Genomic DNA, 20,722 nt, shown 5'->3' with positions numbered 1-20,722 from the left:
TGGTCATAAGCTTCTACAAGGGGAAAAAACACTAGCACCATCTGCTACCAACTGCTCTAGGTTCAATTCTAGCCAACATCAGCAGATTTTCTGCGGCAGAATATCTACAGAATCACGCATAAGTAAGTCACCTTCCCAAACGTCGTTAATTAACACAATGGTGGTGAAATTGGGCAGGAGAAAACCATTTCATGGCACTGGTTATTTAGTTTATTTTTTTTTATTAAAACTTAACATGAAGAATGTTTAGTTGTTTTTGAAAACCCTTTGCTGTAACGTTTGTTGTATTGGAAGAATTGGTAAGTATTTCAAGAACGGCTTTCCCGAGTTTAAAAACCCAATTAAATGTGTTGGAAGAATGTGAAAATGATTCGGGATTTGAGCTTGATGGTAAATGCTTTATATTTTCAAAAAAGTATTTGAATTCAAGATCATTAAAAAATACTATTTACGCTACCGGTATAGGCTGCTTTACCGAGTTTTTGTTTCAGTTTCTTGAAGAACTGAATTGCTTCTTTATCACTTTGGCGATATTCAAGTACTGGGATACTATCAGATTCTGTAAAAATAATATTCAAATGATTATTCAATTATTACATCTCTAAATTTATGGTTGCTTACCTATATTCTCTGGTAATGTTAGGAATAAGTGCTGTACATCGATGTTGGAGTTGTCGCAATCCGCATTCACAACCGGAATGCAATCTAGTCGTAGGAAACACTCGCCGACATACCTCTGACTTAAACCTAATAATTCAGAGATCTTTACATTGAATACAACTAGAGCATCCGCAATTTGGCACTGTTCACTGTTCAGTTTTCTGGAACAGAAGATAGTATTAAAAAGGGTAAAAAAATGTTAAAACTGTCAATTTTGACCTTGAACGTTAATATCTAGCAATTCTCGTTCCAGTTTCTGATTCTGGATAATTCTATTAATATGAGGAAGAAGAACATTGAATGGACAGGAACAAAATGTTCTTTTTGGCAGTTTTTCTTCAGTTAAGGCGACATCCATAAATTACGTAACGCAAACCCCCCCCCCCATATGTAACGAAACGTAACGCCAACACCTACCCCCCCCATAAAAACTACGTAACGCTGTAGAAGGATTTCCTTGATAAAAATGCTCGTTTTTGGAGAATCTCTTCAGAGATTTTACGTTACGTAACGTTTAACTCACCTCCCCCCTCCCCTGTGTAACAAATCGTAACGCTCAAGGATACCCCCTCACCCTATGAGCGTTACGTAATTTATGAATGCCGCCTAAGTTACAGTGTCTCAAGTGAACATAGTTTTCGCGTCGCACTGATAATAAAATAGGTACTTACAGTGAAAACTTCTCATTAAATGTAGGTGATCTGTTTTTTAACTTTGTTCGTGTTTTCGGCATCTGTATGTTAGAAAATTTATAACCTGGAGCTAAATTGATTTTCACGTATGAGTCACTGGTTCCCTTGAAGTCTAAAGGAAGCTTAATATTTTCTATTGCAATGATTTGTATATCGAGAACACTATTACGAATACAACATCGTACAGTGAGTGTGCCTCGTTCTGGTTCATCAAGAAGATTTTGTGCCTCCAGACAAGCGAGGTAATATTGATGAATTAAGTCGCGTGTGCTGCTACTGTATAAGTCTAACTGCTTCTCTATCAGGTAAAGTTTCTCCCGCAGAACGTGGTCATCTTGCAGGATTTGTATACCGGCAAGGTAAGTTTGGGCAATTATTCTATAGAAGTCTTTCAAATTCGCAAAAGATGAAATCGGAGATTTTTTCTGAATAAAACGAAAAATATCGATTAACATTACAATTTAGTATTTCGACCAAATAAAATGAATACCTCGATGACAGTCCTAATGACATCACTGAACTCCGTTGTTATTGTATTGCATAGTGTTTGCTGTACAAATCTAAGATCATCATTATCAAAATTTTCTCGTATTAGCTCTGATGTTTGCTTAGCGTAACACTCAATGTTTAGTCTAATTTGGTTAAATTTTAACAGTGCATCTGCCATACTATGCTTAATTTCCAACGCACAGTGATTGACCATTAGTATTAATATTTTTGTTTTCCAGTTGTTTAGGCCTTTGATAGGAAGTATATAATCCTGAGGGTCTATGTCATTGATTCGTGATTGGCTATAACCAAAATCTGCTGGAAGAACATTGAGAACATCGATCAGTATTGATAAATTTGAATTAACAATGGCACATTTGGATATCAGATCGATCGTTGTGGGTAGATCCAAACGAGTTTTATGTTCCGGCTGTTTCAGTTTTGCTGAAATTCGGTCGGCATAGTAAACACAGCAGCTGCATATATCCTAGAAATACAAATGTTAATGTTTGATATTTCCTTTATTTTCGTTTCTTACCCCTATACTTTTTTTTAAAAATCGATTCAACTCTTGTCGATCCGGCCAGTCCAACTGCTGCCAAAAAGTTTTAATTTGACGAACAATGTTCAGAAACTCCGCAGCGGATGATGATTGCTTTGGTTCTAATCCATTTTCAGGTATCAATGAATCTTCGTCAATTGCTTGACTCAACCGGGCCAAAGTTTTTAATGCAAACACTTCACACCAATGTGATATCCCACCACTAAACCATTTGTGAAAATTTATGATTTCGGAATTGTGAGCGCCTTTGAGTTCAGTTTCAGTTTCATTAAAAAATAACTTCATTTTTATATACAATTCAAAAACGGTACTGCTCATATCTAAGGCATCCATTTCGCCAACTCGATTGTGCTGATCTATACGAATTGTAAGTTTTTTGAATCCTTTACAAATCTTTTCGACAATTGGTTTCAAGTAAACTACAACACTATTTTCGTGTTGTTTACACAGTTCGCGAGTGTAGTTGATGTTCATAATGCTGAAAATTATTAATTTTTGTAATAGTACTGGATAATATAAATTATTTTTAATTATTTTTACCTGTTGAACGGTTCATTATAATAGCTAGATGCACGCATAATATCACTTTGCAGAATCTGAATCAATCCAATACAATTACTAAGCTTTTCTTCATCCAATAAAGTCACCAGAGCCATTTTGGTGATGGCTTCGTGGAACCATAGCTTAGCACCTTTTTGTATAGCCAATACCGTTATATCATGGATTGTAATGTGTGGATTTTGTTGAAGTTGATAATTGAAATGTCTGTGTGTAAAAAAAAGAGAAAAACTTTGAAATATTTTTTGAAGAACTGACGATATTTCGATATTTGAAATTTTATTTTATTTGATGCACAGTTTGTGCCGGTTATGATGGTTGATGATGTATATAAATAAAAAAAGGAAACTGATTCACTTACTCATAGTCCTGCACAGAAAAGAGATTAATATCACACGTTTCCCTGATGCTGTCTACAAGGGACAAAATGTTGAGTACGGAGATCACAGTCTTCACAATGTCTTTGTCGCCAGCAATTCGCTTCCTCAATTTCATTATAACAGCAAAGCAAGAAGGTAAAATATCTCTTACACCACTCCAGAATGTCTTCAAATCGTCTTGTTTTACGTTGTTACTTTTGATGAATATACAAATTTTATTTAGCAAATTTTCAAATAAACTAAAAGCTATACGATATGTTGCATGAACGGTAGTGTAGGCACTCCAGTAGATGAGGGTTTTTTGAATGTCGCACAGATCAGCACAAAGGGCATGCTGCCTAAGTATAGCCTCACCTGCGGCTGTAAATTTACCTGACCACCAGTATCGAGCTACGCTAGAATTCTGAAGTTCGTATTCTAAAAACATTCTAGTGAGAGTTTCATGCTCTTTTGCAGCCATTTCCTTATTTTGAGCGGAGCTGAAGTGAAATTTTAATTTAATCGTTCCTTGTGGTTCAGACCTTTTTTTTTTGTTCAACGTATACCACATAATCAGACCGGATGAAGTGATAGACTGCAAAATCAAGAAAATAAAATTACATAAAAATCTTTTGTCACCAAAATAATGACTTAGAAGCTTGTCATTAATAATGAAGGATTAGCACTGAAATTTTTCATTTATTGTATCACAAGTGAAAATTACACCAAATTGTATGCTGTAAAATTATTCCTAAAGAATATATTTTTTCAAAACTGTCGAACATTCTCATTAACAACTAGTACAAACTTTGTTGCAAAAATATAGCTTAAAAAATCATAAAAGTTACGTAATCCAGTTATGTAATCTAGTTACGTAAAATCCTTCAAGTGTTCTTGGTGTTGTTTGTCATATTGGGAATGATGGTTTTTTTTTCCAAATCGGTTATCCGAAGTATCTTTTGAATTTACAAAACCAAATTCCCGAGTATTAATTGATTTTATCTGGCTTTTTTATATTCCTCCTGATTCGCAGGAGAAAGAAACTCTGCTCTTTACTCTTTATCGAAATTGGTCATTGGTCAACCAGTGTTATGGGTCAATCTACGCTTTGTATTGGTTTTTAACATATGTTAATAACTGTTAATAGTAAAATGAAAGTTCAATGGACGTGAACAACTTTTCTCTATATATTCATAATATATCGAATTATGAAATACCCGCTCTAAATTTTGTTTTTTTTTTTACCATTCTTATACGCTGCTAAACATTGGCCCATAATGCTGGTCACGAAATTGGGTTTTCCAATTATATCAGGCCCCTATTGTTATAACATATGAAAAAAAAAACAAGCAAAATATTATAATAATGTATGTAAACTTCACTGTCGGAATCACAAACAAAAAAAATGTTCGTCGAGCATTGGCCCATAATACTGAGAGAGTCAAAAAGTGACCCATAATACTGGGATGACTGTATCATTAAAAACATGTAAAAGATAAACTTATTTACGCGGATTTTAGGACCTAAGTGGTTTTTCCGTTTATTGAACATTTTTGAATGCGCTACGTATCCTCTGTGATTCCATTGAACTGTAGTTAAGGCCAATTAGGCTCTTCCACCCTTTAAAATCTTACCTCAATGGGAATGCTTGTTCTTCCAATCAGTTTATGGTAAGATGATTTGGGATTGATGCAATTAAAAGCATATTTTCGACAGACTCTAGCAGTTTTAGTAATTTTCTTCATGTTACTCTCATGATGATATACCTCTAATATGAGATTTTCATTGCTTTTTTCTATAGCTGGTCTGAAAGTTGACGAGATGAAGAATGTTAGAAACTGCCTTCTATGTCGTTTCAAGATTATACTTACAGTGTGAAACTTTCTTTCCAAACAGGATTTGTTGTAGTCTTCTGAATAGAACTTCTCATTTTATCCGGTAGATCATTTTGCAAAAACATCACCACAAAAGGGTTCATATTTTTCGACAGATTTGGATGTTCCACGAGTTTCGCTTCAATAATCTCAGCTCGCAGGTACACCTCTGAAGTTGGTTTAAATCGTGTACGTTTAAGGATTTCCTCGTGAGCTTTATCATTCATCTTGAACACATCTTGAGCGTAGGTAAACAGAGTTTTCTCGGACAATTCCTGAACATTGAAATTCCCGTTAATGATTTCCAGCAGAACTTTTTCGTAAAGTTCTTCATTCTGAAAAAAAATGTCAATATTTATATTTATACACTATCAAAACCACCAAATTCGCGAATTACGAAATTCCTGAAACGCTATCTTCAAATTAGATCACATAAATTTTTTCTTATTTTTAAAATAATCGATGAACACATTGATAAAACAGCAAATTATATGAACAAATTTCCGAAAGTATTTTACAACTTTTTCGCAAGATTTCTCAAGAACTTTGGTATAGTAGCTTGTAACAGAGTTACCGAGTTTATCCCCGGTTGAGATGTTAGCCATGGTTGAATAAGTGTAGAATGCTATTCATTTTTATTTTCCTATTTGAAAGTTGTTCATAACATTATAAAAACCATCCCGTAAAGAGGAAAACGTTTCGCACAAATGTGTTCAAAAACACAATTTTCCAATAATTTTTTTAGAGCTGACAAACTTATTCTAGTAGCTAACATTGTTTTTGTACCATTTATCAATGTTCTGCGAGCATTTTTTAATGCTTGGGCTCCCTGTAGTGTAAAACAAACAGTGAAAAACTCAATTGTGGAAAACCAAAACAAAATCCGGAAAACATCTGAAAAGTGTTTTGTCGATGCCTTAATGTTCAAGCAACAAAGTGAAGAAATTTCAGCTGAATATTATATAATCGGTTGTGGAAATATCAATTTCCAAAAAAAAAAACCCAAACGTGGTCCCCGTGGCTCTGTGGTTAGGATGTCGATCGGCTAGCTCTCCCACACTTTTGTGATATCGGGTTTGATTCCCGATCAGGTCGAGGATGTTTTCGAACTGGAATTTTCACGACTCAGCACTGGGGCACGGTGTATCGTTGTATTTATCCTACAACATGCAAAATGTGCTGTAGAAAATCAGAAGCAAACTCCTCCGGGATTGGCAAAATTGAATTCAAGTAAGGAGTTTTCGGCACTTCCAGGAACATCGAAAAACCCAACTGTTCCTTCTTTTTCGTTCAAGATTCAGCCAGAATCTGGAATGCTGAAGTTTTCAGATATTGTGACTGGATTTTTGAAATTTTTAACATAACTGATCCTCTTTACAGTCTTCTGCTGGCATTTCTACCAACAGTTAAAACGTTTTTGAAGCAGTTGACTGATAAATGGCCCCTTCCTTGCAGCGATTGTATCCTTCGATGGCTAATTCATCGGCTGAGATGAAGGATTCTATCTCTATTTTACAGTGGAATTGTAGAAGTATCATATCCAAAATTGATTCATTTAAAGTTTTGATTAATGAGCATAAATGCGATGCATTTTCCCTCTGTGGAACATGGCTCAGTTCAAATGTAGACCTTAACTTCCATGATTTTAATATAATTCGCCTTGACCGAGACACCCCTTACGGAGGAGTACTTCCAGGGATTAAGAAGTGCTATTCTTTCTATCGTATTTACCTCCCCTCGGTCCCAGGCGTCGAAGCTGTCGCATGTCAAATGACAATACAAGGTAAAGAGCTTTGTATTGCCTCAATTTGTATTTCTCCCAGAGCACAGCTTGGGCAACGGCTGCTCTTTGATTTAATAGAGCTTCTTCCCTCCTCACGTTTGATTTTGGGAGATTTTAACTCTCACAGCGTGGCTTGGGGTTCCCCTTCAAATGATAACCGTTCTTCTTTGATCTATAACCTCTGCGACGACTTCGACATGACAATACAGTAGGTTTCCGTTTTTGGCATGTTCCGTTTTTGGCATGCTCCGTTTTTGGCACACTCCGATTTCGGCAACAAAAGGGTTCCGTTTTTGGCAACATTTTATAGTACATAGTATACAAAGATTTACACAACAAACTGAGCTGATTTTGACACCCGTTCTGAACTGAAACTGAAAACATCTTACGTCTGAGCTCAGTTACCAACACTATTGAAATGCCGCACAGTGAAACACTTAGAACATCAAACCTGATCATAATTATTTTATTAATTTTGTTGCACTGAAAATGTATCATATAGTGATAACAAAAACTTATGAGTGGATCTGGGTATATTTTTGCATAGTGTGCCCGTTCTTATAATTAAATCTAAATTAAGTCATGTTCGGCTCAAAATTCATCCATATACTTGAACTTATCATTAAATGACTTTTCGGTACACTTTTCCATCGTTTGACAAAGTTTCATTTTTGTAACCATGGCTACAACTATCCCAAAGGCGAAAATAAAATTATTTCTTGATTATTTTTACAGAGCTATAAAACACGAAACCAGAATCATCCGAAAGGTTTTTTTTTCATCAATATAACCCAAAATCTCTCCCAGCTGGTCTCGAAGAACGGTGCTGGCCGTACAAGCCAGTCGTCGTAGGTTCGAGTCTCGGCTCGGAAGAGACTGTTAGTGTCAGTAGGATTGTAGCGCTAGCCCCGCATTGTCCTGTACACTAAGCAGTTGGCTGCGAAGTCTGTGTATAATAAACAGAAGGTCGAGTTCCGATACGGCACCAAGGCTTTGCTTTATAACCCAAAATATTGGCACTATTACGCAACATAAGCCGTTCAACCAGATATTACCGGAATCATAACTTTTTCCATTTTAAGTTAACTTGTAAAAACTAATATTTTTGATTTTATAATATTGATTTTGACAAACACCAGAGTATTTGGAGCGATTACCTTACGCGCTAAGTACCCATTTCTGTTCGATTAACCTTCTTTAACAATCTCCATCGTTGTTTTATTTAGAAATCGCTTGTTTATCTTCGAAACGTTATATTTTAGTTCACGGTATCAAAACGTCACTATCATCCACAGAAAACTGTTCAATTGGGGTCAGTTCAAACCTCTCGTTACGACCGTAAACATAACTTTTGAATGTTGACAAGCTGTCAAATGATCAAGCAAACATCACACTTCAAAATGAAACACTACACACAAAGTTGACTTACTTTGAGTTTTTCACTTTTGATCAGGTTTGAAGCATATTTACTCCTATGTGCAGTTCCTCTGGAATGATATTTCACAAAACGCAAAATTTAAATTTCGAAAATCGAAAATTTATCAAAAGACTAATTGGTAGTTGTTACTCATCAAATGGGTGAAAAATTTACTCAATAAAAAATCGTGCAACTTTGTCAAAAATGGGTGAAATTTCTCTTATTAATGGGTAACTTTAATTTAACGTGTATTTGACTCCAACTGTAAACAACGCACTGTCGTATATAACAGGTTTGGCAATCTAAAACCAGCCGTCTTTTACACTCATTTGCTTTTAAATGGAACAGAGAGTTAGACGTCACAGACGCTGTTGTACAAGCGCTGCAAGAGAATAAAAGTGACGACAAATTTGAAATTTGTTATTACTGTACGTCATATAAGACGAATTTTGTTAAAAACCCATTAAATCATATAATAAATAAATTTTGATAATAATATTTAAGTCTCAAATCGAATATATTGATGACAAAAAAGGTTTCCTTTTTTGGCACGGTTTCAGTTTTGGCAACTGAAATTTAAAATTTTGTTGCAAAAACCGGAAACCTACTGTATTAAACAACGGGGATATGACACGCGTTCCGAAACCTCCAGCGCGCTCTTTATCTTTAGATTTATCTTTATGTTCGACATCGCTACAGTTGGATTGCATATGGAAGGTAGTCCTTGATCTCCACGGTAGCGATCATTTGCCTATCCAAATTTTAATTGATAATGGTTCAACTCGCACGCGATCTGTTGATATTCCGTATGACCTCACACGGAATATCGATTGGAAGTTATACGAGGAAATGATTTCAGAAGCTGTCGAGTCGATTCAACATCTTGGAGAATACAACCTTCTCGCGGGCTTGATTCTCGATGCCGCGTTGCAAGCCCAAACGAAGAAATAGCCCGGCGTGACGATCAAAGAACGGCCTTCCACTCCGTGTTGGGACAAAGAGTGCATCGATGTCTACACGGAAAAATCCGACGCGTTTAAGGCCTTCTTTAGGGTGAAACGTAAACCCGACGACTTTAAGCGGTATTTGGAGCTTGAGACCAAGTTCAAAAGCTTGGTCCTAGCAAAGAAACGCGGATATTGGCGTCGGTTCGTAAACGAAACGACCATTGCAAGATACCTTGGGCAATTTGTCTGCTTGGGCTTTACAGCTAGGTATCGAATTCTCTCCGGAGAAGACTGAGATAATAGTTTTTTCTAAGAAGCGCGAGCCTGCTCAGCTCCACTTATAGTTAATGGGTGGAACGATTTCTCAGGTTTTGGTATATAAATATCTTGGTGTCTGGTTCGATTCAAAAGGCACCTGGGGATGTCACGTTCGGTATTTGATGAAAAAATGTCAACAGCGAGTAAATTTTCTCCGGACAATTACTGGATCATGGTGGGGCGCTCACCCAGGAGACCTTATAAGGCTTTACCAAACAACGATATTGTCGGTGCTTGAGTACGGGTGTTTCTGCTTCCGCTCCGCTGCAAACACCCATTCAATCAAGCTTGAACGATTGCAGTATCGTTGTTTGCGTATTGCCTTAGGTTGCATGCATTCGACTCATACGATGAGTTTGGAAGTTTGGCGGGCGTTCTCCCATTAAAAGACCGCTTTTGGGATCTGACTACTCGTATTCTCATCAAATGTGAGGTTTTGAACCCCTTGGTAATTGAAAATTTCGATAGGCTAGTTGAACTTAATTCTCAAACCCGTTTCATGACTGTGTATTTCAATCACATGTCTCAAAGTATAAATCCTTCCTCATACACCTCCAATCGTGTCAACCTGTTAGATACTTCTGTTTCTACTGTGTTTTTCGATACATCCATGATGGAAGAAACTCGTGGAATCCCGGATCACTTACGCGTGTAGCAGATCCCTGAAATATTTTATAACAAATATAAAAACATCAACTGCGACAATGCGTTTTACACTGATGGATCACTTCTCAACAGGGCCACTGTCTTCGGTATCTTCAACAATAATTTTACCGCCTCCTACAAGCTTGGTAATCCTGCTTCTGTTTACGTCGCAGAATTGGCTGCAATTCAGTATACCTTAGGGATTATTGAAAAAATGCCCACGGACCATTACTTCATCTTTACGGACAGTCTCAGTTCTATTGAGGCTCTCTGATCGATGAAGGATGTAAGGCACTCTCCGTATTTCCTGAGGAAAATACGGGAACATCTGAGTGCTTTATCCGAAAAATCTTCTCAGATTACCTTAGTGTCCCTTCTCATTGTTCCACTCCGGGCAATGAGAAAGCGGACACTTTGGCTAAGGTGGGCGCAACAAACGGTGATATTTACAACAGACCAATTGCCTACAATGAATTTTTAAAATTTTTACGTCAGAGTACACTTATCAACTGGCAGGCCTCATGGGATAAGAGAGAACTGGGGAGGTGCCTACACAGCATCATCCTCAAGGTTTCCACCAAACCTTGGTTTCGGGGGTTGGAAGTAGGACGAGATTTCATTCGCATGGTGTCTCGGATTATGTCCAACCACTACGGGTTAGATGCACATCTCCTGCGTATTGGGCTGGCGAGCAGTAATCATTGCGTTTGTGGATCGGGGTATCAAAACATTGAACACGTGGTTTGGGTGTGTGCTGAATTCCGCGGTGCCAGATCTCTACTTTTGGATACCCTCAGGGCCCGGGGAATACAGCCCTATGTGCCAGTTCGTGATATCCTCACTCAGTGAAACTTGCCATACATGCTCCTTGTTTATAGTTATTTGAGCATCAAGGTACCCATTTAACAGCGAAACGAATTTCGGACAAAAAAAACCATGTTAGTTTTAGTAATAGATTTAGTTTCAGCTCGTAGTCGGCAGCGAGGATAAAAAATTTGTCTTTAGCTTATAAGATATTTTAGACCATAAGGCATTAGACTTAATTGGCTCCATAAAACATTAATTAGAATTGTGCCGTGTCAAAAAACTGTTGTGTGAAAAAAAGCATTTACTGCTTATTTTCACAGTTTCAAAAACGGTCATAAATTTGTTTTATATTTCATAACAACCAAATAAAACCAGAAATACATGGCCCGTGGAGTTGTATGATAGTCCCTCTTAAAGCTAAGATAAATTTCCAAGTTGTAATTTTATTCTGAACAGAATTTGTTATGGCAACCCGCCATGTAGGTTATGATTGTGGCTTGTATAAAATTTGATGTTTGGAACATAGCCAAACGATTGCTATGATAGGTTTACTTAGGTTATGATATGCTATTTTCTGATCAAATTAAGAGAATTGGTTATGACGAAGACTTTAAATACGTCCGAGGTTTTATTCTGAAACAACATGGCGTATTTAATGGAAAAATTGCAAACTTTTGTAATTATATCTGAAATCAGCATTTTATTTTACGAGAATCACGAAACTACACCATAGTTTTGAAAATCTAATGCTAGATAGCGGCATACATTTAACAAAATACTCCAAATCATGGCATTTATTTGATCATCACCTTTGTTCAGAGGAATTAAATATTAATTATAGATTCATTTCCTACAGAATCCATGCGGCGCGTATCATTTGCGATAAAATTCGCGGCCGGTTTCACCATATATATTTTATGGTATCTGTTTTCACATGCACGAAAACAATTTAAAGGAAACAATATCTTCATTAATCAATCGAGATGGAAATTGCAATTTACACAATTTTGTTTCAACGACACTGTCCGAATTAAACCCCTGTCATAGGGAAATGAAACCAAGATAAAATTTAATGCATCATACTTCCCAAGTAAAAAAATTGGTTACATCAAAATTGTTTAGTATATGATACAACTAAAACATAAAACCTTTAATGCCGACCATGCGGTTATAACAATTTACTAAGAACAGCTACAAACATGTGTTATAGCTAGTTGCCCCAGCTTTATTGCAGTCATCAAAACTTCATATACGCTTCATCATGGGACCAGATGTTTTATACAACCCGATTTGCTTACCACATATTGGCTTACCACATATTTTTGTTCAAAAATAGCAGTATTTGATAACTTTCTGAAATTGGAAGTCGCCATATTGGATTTCAAAATGGCGTCTGGATTCGATTTCCGGTCCAGGTACTATTCAGGTTGAGGAATATTCCAGATGTTTTATACAACCCGATTTGCTTACCACATATTGGCTTACCACATATTTTTGTTCAAAAATAGCAGTATTTGATAACTTTCTGAAATTGGAAGTCGCCATATTGGATTTCAAAATGGCGTCTGGATTCGATTTCCGGTCCAGGTACTATTCAGGTTGAGGAATATTCATATTGGGTGGTATTGGGCCTTTTTAAAACGTTTTACAGAATCCGGAGAACGTCACCTTGACATCTCGGGTTAATTTCCAGTCTCTAGATATAACCTCGGTTTCGAAAATTTGTATTTGTATTTGTATTTGAATGTATTTTGAATGTTGTATTGTGTTTGAAAATACCCATGTTGGCCTTCTTTTCAGCTCTAATTGGTCGAAATCTGAGCTCAAAACATGTCTCGACATTTTTCAATAGTTCTTATCATAACATTACAATTGTTTTGCTGATGGAGGCGTAACTAATTTTCCAATTGATTATTGCAAAAAAACGAAGGAAATCCGTTGGAAACCAATACAAAGATAACACCCTTTGGGCCGATACGATACGGAAAATTTAATAACCCCCTCCTTATTACGTCACTGAGACACAGGAAAACCAATGTTATAGAAACACTTGAGAACCCACCTATACAAAGTGGTAAGGTGATCAAGTTAGGTTATTAGGAGTTTACAAATAACAATTTTATCTCCTCTATTCTTGTCACGCTAATGGAATGTTCAAAATTCCAAGTCGTTGGAAAAAATCAGCTGCTATAGATTCTACATGCCGAATTTAATGCTGATCGATACAGCAGTTTTAAAATCATCAAAGGTTAATATCGCTACCCCCACCCCCCCTTCCACACCATGCAATGCCTCTTCGATACAGGAAGGTATAACATGACACAGTAACGTCCAGTGGTGGACACCATTCCGCTAATTCGCTAATTAGCGACGCTAAAATTCAGTTAGCGAATTAGCGATTTCGCTTATTTTTGAGCTGGTTAGCGAAACTGTTAGCGTCGCTAAAATTTTGGCCTTCGAAACGCTAATCGCTAATTCGTTAAATTTTGTAGAGAAGCGACAATAGAAATATTTAGAAAAATTGTGAATCAGCAGATGGCGTACGTAAATTGCTTCGAAAGATGAACATACTTTACTGCGAAAGTTACTTTTGTCAGTTTTTTTACCCTAGAATGGAGTTCTAGCTATCGTACAAGTCACAGGAGCATTTTGAAGAACAAGCACAAGGTCTAGATTGAATTTTCGGCACACCAAGAACTTTGGTAAATTACAATGCGCTTGAAATTATGACAACTTTGGTTCTACTTCTTCAATTCAGATAATATTTGAGTTTTTATGAAAACATTCCTAAGAGTATCTATTTTCAATGCAAGCTAAATAACTTTTGTTATTCTTGTTTTTACAAAATCAAATATGAATACCGTTTCGTGAACCTCTTACTGTAAATAACTTCAAAAAGTAATTGTTTTCGTTTGTTTAACCAAACAGATCAAAGCGGTCCAAATCTGACAAAACACGAGCATTAAATATAGCGATATGACTATTTACATATTAAAAAGTTAGCAATTAGCGATTAGCGAAAGTTCCGCTAATGTGGGTTTAGCGTTTAGCGTTTAGCGATTATCGAGCTAAATTTTTCGGTTAGCGACTTAGCGATTAGCGTCGCTAAATTTTCGTTTAGCGGTGCCCACCACTGGTAACGTCGCAAAAAAGCATCGCAGACTCAAAAATATCTGTATACAAATTTGCAAGGTTATCGGGAAGAAAGTTTTCACGCTCAAAACCCGAAAAACCCCTTTGCCTAGAGAAAAACTTATATTTTAGTGTTACTCTCCGTACTCGAAAACAACTATGTACACTATATTTCACGGTAAACGGCTCAGTAGTTTTTGAGTCTATAAGGAACAAATAGACAGACATTCGTATTTATAGATACAGAATTAAAGATAACTTGACATTATTTCTTTACAATGCTGTAACCCGAGTTTTATTCATTCATTTCTAGATAACTATTATATATTTGTAGTAAATAAAAGAAAATAAGGTTTTTTGACGACAAACAGCTTTTTCATAGTGGATTTGTATAAATATTCCCCAAACTTTGAGCCAAATCTGAGAAGTGCGTTGACACATTTGTCTGTTTTTTGCACACTTGAGATGGAATGAGGTGTAATTATTTTTTATTACGATTGATTATAATAAATCTCTGAGGTGCCGTGAAACAAAGAAGTTCTTTAAAGACTTACAGAAACTGATTCGCATGGCACAGCATCTCCTGCACTTGTTGTGGGAACATGGTGCTTTACATCGACATCAGTGCCAGATGATGGATTAATCACTGACCTCGTTTTTTTAGTCGCAATTAGCTCCTGAGTTTCGATTGAATCATCCAGTGGGGCAACTTCTTGCTTGGTTTGCAGTAGAAACTGGCTGGATCGTTCCTTGAAAAGTATGCCGAATTTTTCAAAAAATGATTCCTTTGCCAAGGACCTAAAAGTGGAAACCAAATTTATTGTTTTAGTCAGCTGGTAAAGATGTAGAGCGATAAATTTTCTTAATAGCGTATATTAAATTTACGAGAGTATTTTCATATGTAACAAATCATCATTTTCATGGCCATACTCTTGAACATTTTAAAATGCATGGTACCAGCTAATTAATTATGTGTTCTAATATGCGTCATGATGCTTATCTTTGAGCTCTCGTGTAATGACGTATTGCGCATGGAATCTTGGCGCAGGCTGATTTACACAGTCTCATACTAGTGAATATATATAAAAGAATACCCCACAGTGTATTCAAGCAACCGGAGCAAGATTTTTTTTCTACTTCGCGTGTGTTATGATGGGGATTCCCATTATAACTGTATTGTCATAATGTTGAGAAATTCACATCGTATCAATAATGAATAATAACCACACGCGATAATCACATAAGAAAGCAATCCGGTTTATCTTATATAACTTTTGTTGATCCTCTAGTACAAGTTCAAACAGTACTTATTCAACTAATCTTTGTTGACAGTATTTGTTTACAATGATTCATGTTCTCTTAAACAGTTTGTATCTCACCAAGTTGTCTTGAACCATAAAAGCCGAGTGTTATTGGTCGGCTTGCAGGCAAATCGAACCAAGCGCCGAAAACATTAACCACTCCGTATGGTTTCTGCAAGCGGCTAGAAAGAAATGTTTGTTATAGTAGGGGTCTTCACATAGAGCTCGTATACGAATACCCAGCCGTAAACTGTGTATCTTCCATTACTCGTCAATGGAGGTGAGTATTTTTACGGCTGGGTATTTGATTACGAGCTCGACATGAACACCCATAGTATCATTATGAGCTGTTCAAATAGTTTTTACATCTACTGTTGTTAATAACTCAATTATTTGGAAAATAATAGCGCTTGGATCGGTCTGGTCGCATGCCGACCATGTCATGAATATGATCATATCTATGCAAGGTATAGTTCGGGTTCTAAACTGTTGTTCATCATTAATGTACAATAAGGTATCCAATAAATAAATAAAAAAAACATCATTCTAAAAATGATGGATACGTTCTCCAGAATTTAAATGGCTAATAGCCATCAACTACGTGACTTTTCACATCCAGCAGCAATTTTAGTATTTCAAGAATGTAAATAATTTAATATAGGGGTGTACCCCTTCTGAGCTGAAAATGCAACATTGGTGTATACAAACGGCAAGCATGTGAACGTTCATTTTTTTGCTCTCATCTACCCACGCTATCTTATATATTTATATATACAGCATTATTAACTATCGCTAACCGGTTTTTCAACGAACTTAAACCATTTTAAAATTTATAATGAAGTTTGGAAATCCCGATACGTTTTTGATGTTTTAACGCACATGTATTGCATACATACTTGTTGCTTGTTTTGCTTCTCTTGGCTCGCAACGCCTCCATCTTCTTATCGAAATAATTAGTCAATCTGGCTTGGGACATTGTAAACTATATCATCGCATATAATCATTCATTGATGCGTAAATAAAAACTTTACTAATCACATGAAAATTCATTATGCAACAGCCTTCATTGCCATGCTGGCTGGTGCACTGATCTATGATATAGATCCTAGATTTATCTTTGTCGCAGACGTAATCAACGTTGTGAATTGATTTTCTTTATACACTTCTTTACACTTTACACTGTATATTTATAAAATGGTTCTATTTTTGCACTACAGAATCAACTCGTGTTAATGTATACAACTTGTTTCTTTTACGCGTTTGCCAGGCCTCACATTAAACTCTTTCACTAAATATTCTGTGGCGTTGACTTTTTATTTTAATATACAACGAGACTATAGTTACAATTCTTCCGCCTTTTTCGCAGAGCTTTTAATGGGGGAATTCCAAGCACGTCTCACTCCAACAACTCGGGGCGCATTCAAGCGCGGCTTGCGATGACGGCTGTTGAAAGCATTCTGAACGAAGCGGCGTCTATTAACATCGAGAAAACCGGCTTTACTCTAGGAATAGCGGTTTGCGCCGAAAAGCAATATGACTGTTTTGAGGGAAGCAGTTTAAAATATGTCTAGTAAAACAAGTAAAATTTAAATTTCCACCCTAACTCTTCTTAACGATAAATGCATGATGACTGTGTATCAGTTCACGGTTCAACGATATTTTTCACAAATGGCTCAAAAATAGATACATAAACTGATGCAGGAATTTTCGGCCCTGGAATTAATGTTTCAGTGGCAATGGGACACTGGCCAACAGTGTTTCAAGCAGAGATTTTTGCAATCCTTGAATGTGCGAATGTGTGTCTGACTAGAAAATACAAACATGCAAATATTTGTATTTTCTCTGACAGTCAAGCAGCGCTGAAAGCACTTGATGCTTATAAATGTACATCCAAGATTTTCTGGGAATATATTCTCCACCTCCCTGACACCGTAATCGCATTACCTATAGTTTGACAGTACCCCCATTATGACGAACCCCTCGATGCCGAGCTCCAAACAACAATGGCCGCAAAGGAAAAACAACTGACGTGCTCTTCACTCCCGTTCAATGTTGCCTAATCTGTCGATGTCGCTGTTTATAGCAGAGTGAAGCACAGCAGTGTAATATGCCATTTTATTCACGCGTATACAAAAGCACAGGCTACGAACGTATCAGGGAGGTGGATTGTCACATTGCGACAGCTATGTCGAACAAACTCAGTAAATTTGTATTGGGTTCCAGGACATTGTGGCATTGGTGGGAGTGAACAGGCAAACGAACTTTGCAAAACAAGGATCTAACTCACAGTTTATCGGGCCAGAACCTTTCTGCGGTATATCAAACTGTGCAGTGAAAATGGAGCTTAAACGCTGGGAGGAACAAAAGGTGATAACCAATTGGTTGGATGTCAAAAAGTGTTCCAAATCTAAAAGATTTATAACACCAAACGAGGATCATTCAGGATTCAAGATGATATCTATCGCTTTTGTTATATGGAAAGCACGAGACATCGGAAAATCTGCTGTGCAGTTGTGGTGCATTATTTAAGCGTAGATCAAAGTTTTTCGGCAGTGGCTGTTCACAGCCCAAAGAGATTTGGTCCTTGAATCCTGGGAAGGTGATTGGCTTCATTAACCATATTTTACCTGACTGGGAGCGTATCAGTGCAGGTACCTGATCACTCAACAATAGTGGTCATTGTATTTTGCAAGGGGACACGTATAGCAATTGACTGGGATATATTACAAAAGTTCACATCAATTGACTACGTAATTCTAATTCCCTAACAAAAAAAATCAGTTCACTTTGGCTAAACATTCATATTTTTTAATTCCTGCATCTAAAAAGAACGGTTTCATCCACCAACCATTTTCATCCGCGACATGTGTGCCTATGCTTTCAGTATTTCCGAGCTACAAATTCAAAATGAAAACAATATGTACCACTTTCACATTCTACTTACTATAGACATTTTTCATCTATGAGTAGGAGTTACTCATACCATTATGATTCCACAGATGTCATTACTTGGTTCAGTTTGGTTGATTTTCGACCATATTTAAAACAATTCAGCTCCAGAAAAATATTTTTCAGGTCGAGATATTATTCAATATTGATCAACTGTACTATTGATTGATTGGTGGAAAAAAACTGCGAAATAATCAAAATTTTCTATCTGAAAAGCTATCTACGGATTTTGCTCAAAGTAGGTGAAATAACGTATTTGATTTTATATTATTTTATTGTTATTATTTTTTTTTTCAAGAAACCATTTCCAAGTGTATCATAACAAAACTTGAAATAATTTTGTACTTATGATTATTCTGGTATATAAAAAATCCATGCTTTGTTATTTCTATCAGGTTCAGATACATTTTTGTCAGTCGTTTGTTATAATCGTTTGATCGGGTGGCTACCAAACAAGTTATTGGAAACTAAACTGCGACGAAATATTGCTGATAATTCGTCGAAGTTAAAAATTTCACAAATAATTTAGTTGGCGAATCATAGATGCGATAGTACAGTGCTTTAAAACAGAGTGGGTCAACGAATTTTAAAGACAATTTCAAAGAAAAAACCCAACGGACGGTTTGCTTTGTCAAAAATAGTAGACATGTGAGATTTCAATAATAACACTGGTCGACAAAACCGAAAAAATAATGCCCTAAAGCTCAAAATAACTATAGCTTTTTAACCGTTCCTGCGAAGTTTGGTGCCCCTAGTGTATGCGAGATGGTATCTTTCGGTTCCCGAAATCAGCTATAATTGATAAATACTATCTAATATCAGTAGTTTCGGAATCGGAACGATGTTCAGAGACCTGAAAATGACCTCAGAAGCCGTTTTGAAATTCAAAATGGCGACTTCTGGTTTCTGTAAGAGAACTAGAAATGACCGAATACCGCCCAATATGGATATTTTTGGATTCGGGATGATGCCCAGAGACCGAAAATCAACTCCAGACGCCATTTCGAAATTAGGGGGAGGGGAGTTCCGGTTCGGCTGGTCTCTGGGCAGCATCCCGATTCCGAAAGTATTCACTTTAGGTGGTATTCGGTCAGTTTTGACTGTTTTCCGGAAACCGGAAGTCACCATCTTACATTTCAAAATGGCGTCTGGAGTTGACTTTCGCACTCTGAGCTTCATTCTTAATTCTAGAAATACCCAAATTTGGTAAATCTGACTGGCTGGCACATACCAGATGTCCGTCCAAGCAAAATATAACGTACGAACCAATCGGATTTCAACAGCATTACCATTCCACCACGAAGATATACGAAATGATTTCACGTGACATGATATGTCTATGCACCAACATTCACAAAGAATAAATCATTCAAGATGCTGCAAACAGCCGGGAATCGCTACTGCTTAAAGTTGCCAATTCAAGCTATTTCATGATAAGAAACCAATACTACTCCCAAATAGCTGATGCAGTTATGGGGAATCTCGTTGCATCGATACTCTCAGATTTTATCATGGAGTCACTTATTAACACTCTTCTACGCAATGTTTGTTTTCTTGTCTATACGATACGCAAATATGTTGGTGATGTGTTTCTTATAATTCAAACCAAAAATGATACACCTACATACAAACTTTTTCTTGAAATTTTTGTGTCTGATCCTAATTAAATTTTGCACATGTGTTTGGTTTTGGTAGAAATGACATATCATAATATAAGTTCTTCATTTCATTTCACAATTCCTTCGAAAGAGACTACCTAAACTAAAATTACAATACCAAGTGAAACTAATACTTAATTTGCAAAAATAGTGCGTTGGAATTTTTTCTATTTTCAGATATCGCAATGTTGTGCAGGTTGACTGACGACACATATTGATCTAACAAATCGTTTTTGTAATGTAAGGAGATTTTTGTGGAAATCTGAAAATAGTTTTCAAAATTTTCAATTGCAAAAAGACATCAACATTTTCTATTGCAAAATTTATTATATTATTTATCATGTTTAGCGATTTGTTGATAAAGGTGCAAAGTTGTACAAAATCACGATACGCTTCTGAAAATATGTTTGACCAAAAAATCAGAAGCTTATAGTGGCGCTACACAGGGGGGCAAACTGGTCCGTTGGTGCGACAAAACCTCATAACTACTTAACAGTTGTTTCCACAGTGTTCATGTTCTCGGGAATGTTGTTCACCATAAAACATCTTGTTGAAAAATGTATTCAGGCAG

The 20,722-nt window shown here is 36.5% G+C and overlaps 1 protein-coding gene across 1 annotated transcript; it reads right to left on the bottom strand.

Annotated features, from left to right (window-relative positions):
* Positions 1–384: 384 nt before the first annotated feature.
* Positions 385–16,996, bottom strand: LOC129718047 (protein unc-13 homolog 4B-like). The gene is made up of 11 exons (XM_055668449.1): positions 16,441–16,996; positions 14,798–15,041; positions 5,192–5,529; positions 4,955–5,126; positions 3,323–3,915; positions 2,944–3,168; positions 2,380–2,881; positions 1,843–2,328; positions 1,332–1,777; positions 622–821; positions 385–559 (listed from the first exon to the last, which is right to left on the bottom strand). The coding sequence occupies exons 1-11, from the start codon at positions 16,518–16,520 to the stop codon at positions 435–437; spliced, it is 3,411 nt and encodes a 1,136-aa protein (XP_055524424.1). The 5' UTR covers positions 16,521–16,996; the 3' UTR covers positions 385–434.
* Positions 16,997–20,722: the final 3,726 nt, after the last annotated feature.

This window comes from Wyeomyia smithii, chromosome 1, assembly GCF_029784165.1.
Source record: "Wyeomyia smithii strain HCP4-BCI-WySm-NY-G18 chromosome 1, ASM2978416v1, whole genome shotgun sequence".
Classification (NCBI taxonomy): Eukaryota; Metazoa; Arthropoda; class Insecta; order Diptera; family Culicidae; genus Wyeomyia; species Wyeomyia smithii.
This window is presented reverse-complemented; position numbering and strand designations above follow the sequence as displayed.